The sequence below is a fragment of the Staurois parvus genome, unplaced genomic scaffold, assembly GCF_062004578.1.
Source record: "Staurois parvus isolate SC_StPar_1 unplaced genomic scaffold, SC_StPar_1.0 ptg000162l, whole genome shotgun sequence".
Lineage (NCBI taxonomy): Eukaryota > Metazoa > Chordata > Amphibia > Anura > Ranidae > Staurois > Staurois parvus.
Genome location: NW_028317958.1, coordinates 4,912,009 through 4,924,576, shown reverse-complemented (window position 1 = coordinate 4,924,576; position 12,568 = coordinate 4,912,009). Strand labels below are relative to the sequence as shown.

The 12,568-nt window shown below is 42.7% G+C and overlaps 1 protein-coding gene across 1 annotated transcript in view; it reads left to right on the top strand.

The window, feature by feature from the left end:
* Nucleotides 1–2,722: 2,722 nt before the first annotated feature.
* Nucleotides 2,723–12,568, top strand: part of SUCLG2 (succinate-CoA ligase GDP-forming subunit beta) — a 339,235-nt gene continuing 329,389 nt past the window's right edge. Inside the window, exon 1 of the mRNA XM_089676016.1 lies at nt 2,723–2,859. Coding sequence (XP_089532142.1) covers nt 2,788–2,859 — 72 coding nt within the window. The 5' untranslated portion in view covers nt 2,723–2,787. The remainder of the gene's footprint in view (nt 2,860–12,568) is intronic.

Sequence of the window (12,568 nt, the reverse complement as noted above, 5' to 3'; positions counted from 1 at the left end):
TACGTCCTCCTCCATACCCCCCTGTGACAGTCTATGGTGACATCGTACGTCCTCCTCTATACCCCCCTGTGACAGTCTATGGTGACATCGTACGTCCTCCTCCATACCCCCCTGTGACAGTCTATGGTGACATCGTACGTCCTCCTCTATACCCCCCTGTGACAGTCTATGGTGACATCGTACGTCCTCCTCTATACCCCCCTGTGACAGTCTATGGTGACATCGTACATCCTCCTCCATACCCCCCTGTGACAGTCTATGGTGACATCGTACGTCCTCCTCTATACCCCCCTGTGACAGTCTACGGTGACATTGTACGTCCTCCTCCATACCCCCCTGTGACAGTCTATGGTGACATCATATAAATATAATGTGAAAATGATATAGGTATAATGTAAAACCAAAACCACCCTTGCTCCTACACCAATTCCAAATTGGAAAAAAAAACTTTCAACCCCCTGAAAGCTTAAACTCAAATCAATAGATCCAAACAGGAATCTACCCTCTTTCAATAAATCTACTATATATGTGACAACAAAATATTCCCCATATACTTTCTACAAAATCATAAATCCAGTGTCTCTGTGATTTAAATCCAATAATATAAAGTCCAGTGTCTCAATAACGAAAAAATATATAAAATTAAAAATTAAAAAATAAAGATAAAAATAAAAATAAAATAAAAAGAAATGAAAAAATGTCTATTTCTTGCAGTGTTGATTGTTGTGAAGAACCTCAAAGAAAAAGAAACTCACAATAGTGCATTACCATAATACCACAAAAAAAAAAAAAAAAAAAAAAAAAAAAAAAATATATAATAAAATTTATGAATATATATATATATATATATATATATATATATAAAACACATGCACACACAAATGTGTATCAAACAATTGTGCAACCTTTAAGTGAAAAATTATATATTTAACACTTGTGAGAACCTTCCAAAAGAGAAAGGTAATAAAACACTTGTGCTCATAAATAATAAAATCATGAAGTGATCTACTAAGTGAGATTCCTCCCCACACGTGACACTTCTAGTGAGTAAGGCCAATATACCCTTACCAACAGTAGATGAAACTCACGCCTTTTGTATATATATATAACTGGAAATCCTCCAAAGAAGCTTTATCCTCCTCTCCTCCTTCGCTTCCTGTTAGGATGATCTTACCATGCCTTCCACATCCATAGGTTTATAAAATATAACGTACCTCCATGTATGTTTCAAGTTTTAATGAATCCACTTGTATAAGGAGTTGAACCGTTTTCCAGTTATATATATATACAAAAGGCGTGAGTTTCATCTACTGTTGGTAAGGGTATATTGGCCTTACTCACTAGAAGTGTCACGTGTGGGGAGGAATCTCACTTAGTAGATCACTTCATGATTTTATTATTTATGAGCACAAGTGTTTTATTACCTTTCTCTTTTGGAAGGTTCTCACAAGTGTTAAATATATAATTTTTCACTTAAAGGTTGCACAATTGTTTGATACACATTTGTGTGTGCATGTGTTTTATATATATATATATATATATATATATATATATTCATAAATTTTATTATATATTTTTTTTTTTTTTTTTTTTTTTTTTTTTTGTGGTATTATGGTAATGCACTATTGTGAGTTTTTTTTTTCTTTGAGGTTCTTCACAACAATCAACACTGCAAGAAATAGACATTTTTTCATTTCTTTTTATTTTATTTTTATTTTTATCTTTATTTTTTAATTTTTAATTTTATATATTTTTTCGTTATTGAGACACTGGACTTTATATTATTGGATTTAAATCACAGAGACACTGGATTTATGATTTTGTAGAAAGTATATGGGGAATATTTTGTTGTCACATATATAGTAGATTTATTGAAAGAGGGTAGATTCCTGTTTGGATCTATTGATTATGGTGACATCATACGTCCTCCTCCATACCCCCCTGTGACAGTCTACGGTGACATCGTACGTCCTCCTCCATACCCCCGTGACATTCTATGGTGACATCGTACGTCCTCCTCTATACACCCGTGACAGTCTATGGTGACATCGCACGTCCTCCTCCATACCCCCCTGTGACAGTCTACGGTGACATCGTACGTCCTCCTCCATACCCCCCTGTGACAGTCTACGGTGGCATCGTACGTCCTCCTCCATACCCCCCTGTGACAGTCTATGGTGACATCGTACGTCCTCCTCTATACCCCCCTGTAACAGTCTATGGTGACATCGTACGTCCTCCTCTATACCCCCCTGTAACAGTCTATGGTGACATCGTACGTCCTCCTCTATACCCCCCTGTAACAGTCTATGGTGACATCATATGTCCTCCTCTATACCCCCGTGACAGTCTACGGTGACATCGTACGTCCTCCTCTATACCCCCCTGTGACAGTCTATGGTGACATTGTACATCCTCCTCTACACCCCCCTGTGACAGTCTATGGTGACATCGTACATCCTCCTCCATACCCCCCTGTGACAGTCTATGGTGACATCGTACATCCTCCTCCATACCCCCCTGTGACAGTCTATGGTGACATCGTACATCCTCCTCTACACCCCCTTGTGACAGTCTATGGTGACATCGTACATCCTTCTCTCCCGGAACAATGTGGCAGAAAGTTTTCATCAGCGGGAAAGTTCTGAAACACCTGTGGGCGGGGCGTCCTTACAGCTGGAAGGAAACAACCAATCGCGTTCGAGAGAGGGCGTATCCGGGCGGCAAGGACGTTCCAGTCTGGCTGTGTCTGTCCATGTGGAGCTCGTGTGGTACTTCCGGTTAGACATGGCGGCCTCCATGGCAGGACAAGTGCTGAGGAATATCACAGCCAAGAGCTCACTACTGGGCAGGCAGAAGGTGAGGGGCTCCGGGGGGCTCTGCAGACGGGGACTGGGAGCACCGGCGGGGCAGCGGTGACCCCGGAGGGTTGTCCCAGGATGGGGACCGAGGTGTGGGGGAGGGGTATGCAGGGTGACGGGAGGGCACAGGTGACTGATGGGGACAGAGATGGGGACTTCCCTCTATAAATGATGTGATTTATATCAATGACCTCTCCGATGTTCTTCTCCTCAGTGTTTCTTTATGAGATGTTTTATTTATAGTTTTGTTGTGAATAAGCCCCGGTTCACCCTGAATGCGGCTTTGGAATCGCACTACAGCTGATCAGCGCGATTTCATGTGCGTCTTGCTGACAGCTGTGAAACTTCATGCACAGATGTCAATGCAAATCGCACATGAAATCACCAAAAACAATGCAGGAACCTTCTTCGAAATCGCTGCGAGCCGGAGTCGCCCCAATTTGAATGGTCCCATAGGCACAAATAGGATGCAACTTGTCATACGATTTCTGAACTGTCAAATCGCATTGGTATGAATGGTTTGCACCGCTGTAACTTCAGATGCGACATGCGATTTACAAACCGCGCCTGACGTTGCATCTGATGTATTTCTATGGCACTGTCTTAGTAGGTGGGATTTCATGTAGTGCGATTTAACTCACAAAGTGTAAGAGAAATAGCGCAGAAGTCGCACGTGTGTCTATATCAGCACTACTTGTTTATCGGGCACTTATACCACCTTCCTGCCCAGGCCAATTTTCAGCTTTCTGTGCTGTCGCACTTTGACAATTGCGCGGTCATGCAACACTGCACCCATATGACATTTTTGTAATTTTTATTTGAGACCGCTTTCTTTTGGGCGTATTTAATCACCTCTGAGTTTTTTTTATTTTTTCTAAACAAACTAAAAACAACTGAAATTTTGAAAAAAGTTTTTTTTTTCTTAGTTTCTGTTATAAAATTTTGTAAATGAGAAATGTTTCTCCTTCACTGATGTGCACTAATGAGGCTGCAGTGATGGGCACTGATGAGGCACTGGTAGGTTGCATTGATAGCGGCACTGATGAGGAGGCACTGAAAGTTTGTACTCATATATGGCACTGTTAGGCGGCACTGACTGGCACTGATAGTTGGCACTGAAAGGCAGCTCAGATGGGCACTGAGCTGTGGCATTGATGTGCACTGGTGGGCACTGAGCTGTGGCATTGATGGTCACTGGTAGGCACTGATATGTGACATGGATGGGCACTGGTAGGCACTGATATGTGGCATTGATGGGCACTGACAGGTGGCAGTGATGGGGCTACACTGATCATCAGTTCCCTGATGATCAGTGTACATGTCCCCTCTGAGGAATGCCGATTACTGGCTCTCCTCACATGCTGTCAGCGTGACAGCTCAAGAGGAGAGGACTGACGATAACCGGCATTTTCTTATTTACATGCGGTCAGCTGTGATTGGTCACAGCTGATCACATGACAGAGCCAACGTTATCGGCTCTTTCCGCTGATCGGTGATCCGCTCTGTCCGAGGGACACAGCGCACCACCGATTGCCACGCTGCGCGCCCTGTGGCGCAGACGCGTGGTTAGGGTGGGAGGACATCATATGATGTCCTCCCAGAACGAGAGAACCACCGCCCGTCCGTCATTTCCTTATATGGCGGGCAGGAGGCGGTTAAATGGGAAATCGCATTCGGTGTGAGTCGGTGCTTATATTCCAATGGATCCAGTTATTAAAGCCCCACTATGGGAATGACACCAGTCCACCCTTCCCATGCACCCCCCTGAAAGGGTAATTGCTCATCAACGCTCATGGATGGATGTAATACTCACCTCGCTCCGGCAGGTTCCCTCTGTTGTCTATGTATCCTACTCCCCCCTCCCCAGGGTCTACAGCTGCTGGTCACATGATGACATCATCACGTACAATGTGGATCCCTTAGCCGTGCATTGTATGTGAATGCGGGGAGGGACCACCCATAACCCAGAGCCAGGTGAGTGTCACACCTCAGGTCTATGGTCACAGCTGTGCAACAAGAGGAATCCCATCACTGTCTACAGGACTCATTCACATCTATACAACGCACTTGCTTGTGACTTGGAGATAAGTGAATGCGCTGCTTGTGGTGCGCCAAGACTGGCGGTTGTAAAAGGACTCTGCGGTCTGTATACACCTGACTGCCGTGTGATTTGATCTGATCCACCTAGACAAAGAGGGATGGATGTTATTTAATTTTTTTCTTTAGCTGATCGGATTAAAGGTAGGCGGGTGTAAACTAACACAAGTCCATTGACTCCCACCGGTCTATAGAGCTGTACGGAGGGTCCAAGCAGGTCCACCTGAAAAACTGAGAGGCAGACCTGATCAGACCCTTCCTGTTATGCCACATCCGTGCCGGTTCAAGTGCCCAAATGCATACTGCGTTCGGGAACACACACCTGCACTCACATAGATGTCAGATTAGTGTCCCAATTGACATGAATGAGCTGCCTGCACACAGGTGCATGGAACACGTGTGGATCCCATGCTGGCAAAATGCAGCTCACACATGTGTGTACACTTAAAGTGGTACTATGCTCACCTTGAAGCCAGAGATGCTCTGTCCCTGGAGCTCCCTTTCAGTCACTGATATCTTCCGGATCTCGATCACCACCTGCTGTCATTGGCCTGGCCGAGGTGACATCACTCCCGCGCATTCATTACAAAATTTGTGCCATTAACTGAATTTGCGCAGCTTACTGTACAGGGGCAGACAGGCATATAAGAAGCTTTAATGTAGGAGACACAAAGCATGTTTGTTCTGCATTAAATATCCTGCCTGTCCTCCAGTATTCAAATCCCAGCCTAAAGTCCCACTTTGGTACACCCGGGTCAATAAAGTGTTATTTGCAAGTCTTGCAGAAGATTAGATTGTCTATACACAGTGCCCTGTCCTGCCTTTGTATCGGTATCTTCCAATACTCCAGTGATCCTAGCTCCTCTCCTCTGATGACCTTCACTGGTTTCATTCTGAATGCTGGGTGACCTTTGAGTTTGTTGTGTTGTAGAATGCTGGGCTAGAAAGAACAATTTCCCCATGTCATGTACTGACAGTCTGTGTATTTCTCTGTATGTGTGTACAATTCTCATTCTATACAATTCTACTGATGGCATACATCAACTGCCAAGACTGTTGCTCACAGCTGAGTACTGAGTGGGTTAAACATGTTTTGCAGTGACTTATCAGCATCATGGAAAATATCTGACATTTTGTGAGTGTTCTTGTTTTGAAGTGGGACTTAAAGGGTATGTCCATCTTTGGGAACATGTTACATGTTCAACCCATTTTTAGGGCAGATTATGTAATATGCTCCCAATGCTGCAGCCACATTTTTCAGATATTAGTTTGTAAAAAAAAATTGAGTACCGGTTATCATTTTCCTTCCACTTCACAATTATGTGCCACTTTGTGTTGGTTTATTGCATAAAATCCCAATAAAATACATTTACATTTTTGGTTGTAACACAACAAAATGTGGAAAATTTCAAAGGGTAGGAATACTTTTTCAAGGCACTGTAAATGCACATTTTTTTATCTGTAAAAAAAAATGTGCATTTATTTTTATTTGTCAAAAGGTAAACTTATCCTTTAGCCTGGGTTCACATATGTGCGGTATATTGCATGTCGTTCACACAGGAAACGCACTGCATTCCTGTGCAAATCACTTGCGATTTGTGTGCAGTGCGATTGGAGCCGTACATTTTGTATGGCTCTAATCGCACCTGCACCAATAAGGTGCAGGACCCTTTTTTTGGACCGCACTACAATCGGATCGCATGGGTATTCACACCTATGTGATCCGATTCTGCACATCGCACCGCTTTCAGGGTATTGTTAACTTAACTTACACATCCGCAATGGTTCGTATGAACGGGGTACGATTCTGACGCGAGTGTATGATCCAAACGCACACGTTCCTGCGTTAAAAATGGCTGTGTGTATAAGTGGGTGCTGCAGCGACCGTCGGCTGGAACCGAACAAAATCAGCAAGGAAAAAATGTCACCAGCACACCGAGGATAGCCAATATGGGTCCAAAGGTTTTAATAAACCATCACATAGTTACAGCAAGGCAACGTTTCGGAGTCTCGCAGGACCCCTTCATCAGGCATGTGACGATTCTGACGCGTGCGCAATTTGCTGCGAATTCCGCACCGTATCGGTGTGCACCAGGGCTTAAGCGTGGAGGTCCACACAAGCACACTCAGTCATTTTCAGGGATGACAGGTCCATGCAATACTCTCAGATTTTTTTGCAGGGGCTGGTCATCTTCGTTATCAAGTCATTGAGGGCCACCGATGATGTGACAATTGTGAATGTGTGTTGGAGCCAAATGATGTCTAATAGCACCAGGCTGAACTCTCCACATAAACATCGCACTACATATGTGTCACAGACAATGTGCAGTTTAAAAAAAAAATTGCAAGAATAAAAGGGAACGCCTCTTCTACCAAAAACTATTCTCCTAGCAATGTTTTGGCCATCTGGAAAGTGAGGGCAAATAAAACAGCTGAGATGCAAACAGTAATTAAAGCTGAACTCCAGGATGAATCAATATTGTGAAAATACAAGAGGCTTGTACAGCACAGTGATGATGTCACCACTACGTTTCCAATGCAATATAAACTCACCGGTCACTTTATTAGGTACACCTGTTCAATTGCTTGGTAACACAAAATGCTAATCGGCCAATCATATGGCAGCAACGCAGTTCATCTAGGCATATAGATGGGATGAAGACGACTTGCTGAAGTTTAAATAAGCATCAGATGGGGAAGAAAGGGGATTTAAGTGACTTTGAACGTGATGGCATGGTTGTTGGTGCCGGACGGGCTGGTCTGAGTATTTCAAAAACTGCTGATCTACGGGGATTTTCACACACAACCATCTCTAGGGTTTACAGAGAATGGTCTGAATAAGAGAAAATATCCAGTGAGTGGCAGTTGTGTGGACAAAAATGCCTTGTTAATGTCAGAGGAGAATGAGCAGACTGGTTCGATATGATAAAAAATAACTACTCTTTACAACCAAGCTATGCAGAACGCCATCTCTGAATGCACAACACGTTGAACCTTGAAGCAGATGGGCTACAGCAGCAAAATACCACACCCAGTAGCATGGTGTACCTAATAAAGTGGCTGGTGAGTGTATGTGTTTTCAATGCATTTGGTTCACATAGAGTGGATTTATATATTTTGTGGCTAATGAGTATAATATTTAAATGAAAGTTCATGTTCTTGTGCTTTAAGGGCTGATTCACACCAGATGCAGTCCATTGCTTTTTTTTTTTCTAGCTTCTTGCATCAAAAAACACATGGATGTTATATGGGTACCAATGGCATAATTCACACCAGTATGGCCAGTTCCAGAGAAAAAAGTAGAACATGCTGCATTTTTTTCTGAACTGTACTAGAAAATGTCAAAATGTATCAAAAGCGCACCGTCCCTATTTAAGATGAAGAAAAAAAGGAGCAGAAACTCATATGGAACACTTCCAGACTGCATTTCTATGGTATAAACCAACTTAAAACCTTTTAGAGACTTGCAATGATTTGCCTGGAGCTCTGTTCTTGTCTGTCTGCCATGGAACCTTTGGCTCATCCAACTTGTTTCATTTTGTTCTTCTTTTTTTTTTTTTCTTTTTTTTATCAGAAAAATTATATATATTCATGTTATGGCTCAAGAAGCAAACAGTGATTCCTCTGACACCAGAGTTCCAGCTATGAGTTCGTTAATATTATAATACAGGATTTATATAGTGCCAACAGTTTGCGCAGTACTTTCCAAGAGGGCAAACAGTACAGTTACAATACAATTGAAGACAGGAGGAATCAGAGGGCCTTGCTCCTTAGAGCTCACAATCTAAAAGGGGGTGGTCAATTGCTACAAAAGGTAATAATTGTGGGAGATGAGCTGATGGGAAAAATACATGTACAGTTATGTGGAGGTGGTATAGGCTTCTATGAAGAGAAAAGCTTTCAGGGATCGCCTAAAAGTGGACAGTTTGGGGTAAGGTGTTCCAGAGGATGTTGGAGGCTCAGGAGAAGTCCTGGAGAGGAGTATGGGAGGAGGATACAAGGTACTAGAGAGCAGGAGATCTTGGGAGGAATGATGGGAACAATTTGGTTGGTATTTTCAGACTAGGCTAGTGATGTAACTGGGGGCTGAATTGTGGATGGCTTCATAAGTTGTTGTTAGAAATTTGAATTTAATTAGTTGGGTGAGAGACAGTCAATGGAGGGATTGGCAGAGAGGGGTGGCAGACACTGAACCGTTGGTAAGGTGGATGAGTCTGGCAGTGGCATTCATGATGGACTGAAGGTGGGATAGACTATGTAAAGGTAGTTCAGTGAGGAGGGAGTTGGAGTAGTCGAGGCGAGAGATTATTATTATACAGGATTTATATAGCGCCAACAGTTTGCTCAGGGCTTTACAATATAACGGGAGACAATACAGTTCAATACAAGAGGGTTAGGAGGGCCCTGTTCCTTGGAGCTCACAATGTAAGAGGGAGGGGCTGGTGGTACAAAAGGTAATAACTGTGGGGGATGGACTGGTAGGAGGAATAGAAGATTCCTTTATTAGTTGAATTCAGGATAGGCTTCCCTGAAGAGAGAGGTTTTCAGAGATCACCTAAAAGTGGTCAGAGTAGGCGATAGATTGGGGTAGAGAGTTCCAGAGGATGGGGGAGGCTCTGGAGAAGTCCTGGAGACGAACATGGGAGGAGGAAACAAGGGAGCTAGAGAGCAGCAGGTCGTGCGAGAAGCAGAGAGGACTGTTTGGGTGATATTTGGAGACACAGGATTGGAGATGTAATTCGGAAAATAGTTTTATATGTTGTTGTTATTGTTTTGAATTTTATTCGTTGGGCAATGGGAAGCCAGTGGAGGGATTGGCAGAGAGGGGTGGCAGATATGGAACGGTTAGTAATCTCTGTGTGAAAGGCTACGTTTTCCTGTACGGGATGCATAGGTGTTCCATGCACCTGCTGCAGGAAGTTCCACTCATGTCTTTTGGGACATAGCGGCTGCATGGACACAGGCGCTGCTTCAGATTTGACATCTGTGCGGGTGCACATGAGTGTGAGATCGGGGACATGCACCCGCAGAGATGTGAAATGTAGAGCAGTGGCTGTGTCCGTGCAGCTGCTGCATCCCAATACACATGAATGGGGCTGCTTGCATACGGGTGCGTGGAACCCCCGTGCATCTCACTCAGGAAGGCACAGATGTATGTACACTTGTGGGAACGAGGCTTATCTCTTTGGTATGTTGATTTGGTGATATTTACAAAGAATCAGTTTCTTGCTTGGAGTTCTAGTTGTAATGCTCAGTCACACTGGCCATTGCAGTAAAAAGCACACGGTACAATGCAGTCCAGCAACATGCAGTAAAACACACACATGAGAATGCATGCTAGAAGCGCACTGTGCCTGCTTTATATGTAGCGTGTTTTGGAGCTGTTCATTGTCTATGGCATCCCAACACACTGTACAGTAGAGTGCAACATATGATGCACCACAACTCATACACTGTGCGCTGGGTGCCTTGTGTTGCTAAAAAAAAAAAAAAAAAAAAAAGGGTCGTGCATTTTGTGATTTGTTGTGGTGCATTGGTAGCCCATTCATAATGAATGTTCTGCCTAAAAGTGGTTGTAAACCCTTTACATATACTTAGTAAAGTGACTGGCCTCGGGTGATACAAAGAGATTAAACAAATCCTCGTACATAAGTTGTACTTATTTATCTGCAGCCATCTCTTCTCTACAAGTGTTCAAAGTGCAGAATTTATACAGTTCGTCAGATTCCAGAAAGCAGGGAGTAGGAAGCTGAAGTTACACTCTGCAGAGCTCATTGAGGATAGATAATTGGAAGGCGGAAACACAGCCCCCTTCACACAGGAACAGAGCTGAGGTTGTCAATCATAGGCTGTGTGCTGAAGCTCCCTTCCCTGTCACCTTTTTTTCTCTTGGTGTCAAAAAAACTTGTCAGAAGTAACTTTTGCAGAAAGCAGATAAACAACGTCTTGAGAACGCCCTGTGGGTGGGGCGAAACGCATTGACGTACTTCCGGCTGGCCGTCCCAACGTCCTACGTCATTTCCGGTGAGTGGAACGCACGCCAAGCGGTGCGTTCCAAGTGGCCATTTTGCTAAGTGGAGGAGGTTTTCTTGGAAGTCTGTCACCCTGCTGTGTACAAGGGTGTGAGGTCCTGCTACAGGATTTGTGGAATTTCGTTTTTATCTACAATAAATGCTGGTTATTACCTTTTAAAATGTGAGTGGTCTGGCTTAAAGTTGATTTTAAGTGAGAGTTATAACGGTATCACACTATTAGTTTCTTTTCTTCCTGGAACTTGGTGGAGTTGGCGAGGGGAACAATTAGAGGAATATCCATATCTCTGAGGGGGAAATAGTTGGAGGCTATAAAGGGGGTCCAGGAGCCCTAATTAATCCTGAAAGGCGTTATACTCACCAAATATCTGGTGAGTGCGGTTCATGTTGGTTTTTGCACTGGTGGAAGGTGGAAGGATCACTATAGGCACTGAAGATTTTCAATCAAAACAAAATTAAAATTTTTGTTTTTTGGGGCACCGGACTTCTTTTTGTATGGGTCACATGATTTTTTGTTAAAATGTTTTTTTTGTTTTTGGATGTGTCACTGGACTTAAAATTTTATTATATATTATTATACATTTTTTGTGACACTTATACTAAAGTGTAATGTTTATTATTTTATCAATAATATTATTTAGTGAATAAGTTATTTATTATTGCTCACTTATATTGATTGGTGTGAGGCAGTTTGTGTTTTGCGCTGTTTTATATTTGAAAGATAAACAACTTTGCTTCTTTTTTCATGTCTGAAGTTTACAACCACTGTAATGCAAAGCATATTAACATGTGAAATAATGCACATGTGTTAACGTGCCGCAAAAATCAATTAAGTGTAAATCCCCTCTTAAGGATTGTTCCCTTTCCTCTGAATGTCATGTGCTTTTTGTATCATGCTTGAGGCTTTCGGTGTAGAGAAAATATATACACAGAGAAAGAATGGAACATTTCTGGTCTTTGTGGGATGTATGATGAATTCCTGGGGGGTAGGGGCGGATCTTCCAGTATGAGTCTGGCCAGACCAGTTGTGATAATTACAAGCAGTGGGGATCAAGTTTTAGGTGGATCCAAAGGTTGCCATAGAGGTCAGGTGACAGTCTTCCCCATCTGCCATTTTTGGTTATGTAGAAAGTTAATCTCATGTGTATAGTCTTTTTTTCAGACAATCCCGGTCAATAGATATTGGGCTATAGAGCTAACCATAGATCAGAGAAAAAGGGCAGCTAGCACAAAATTTGGTGACAGACCAACAGATGAGTGTATAAAGTAAATAAGTGCAGTGCTCATATGAAATATATGTAAAGTGTAAATATACAAAGTTAAAAAAAAATGTATATATAAATTGATCTTATCAATAAACTGTGATTATAAATAAACACAAAGTGACAAAATATGTTGATTAACACAAAGTGCTCAAATAAAGAGTGTCCAAAATTAGAAATAGACTCTTCATAAATAACAGTTCATCTGTGCAGATAATCAACTGGTGAAATTTCCCTGGGTGACCCCTCCACCACTATGCACTCGCCAGAATTGTGAGCATAATCACACTCAATACATATAGTGACCTCCGAAGAA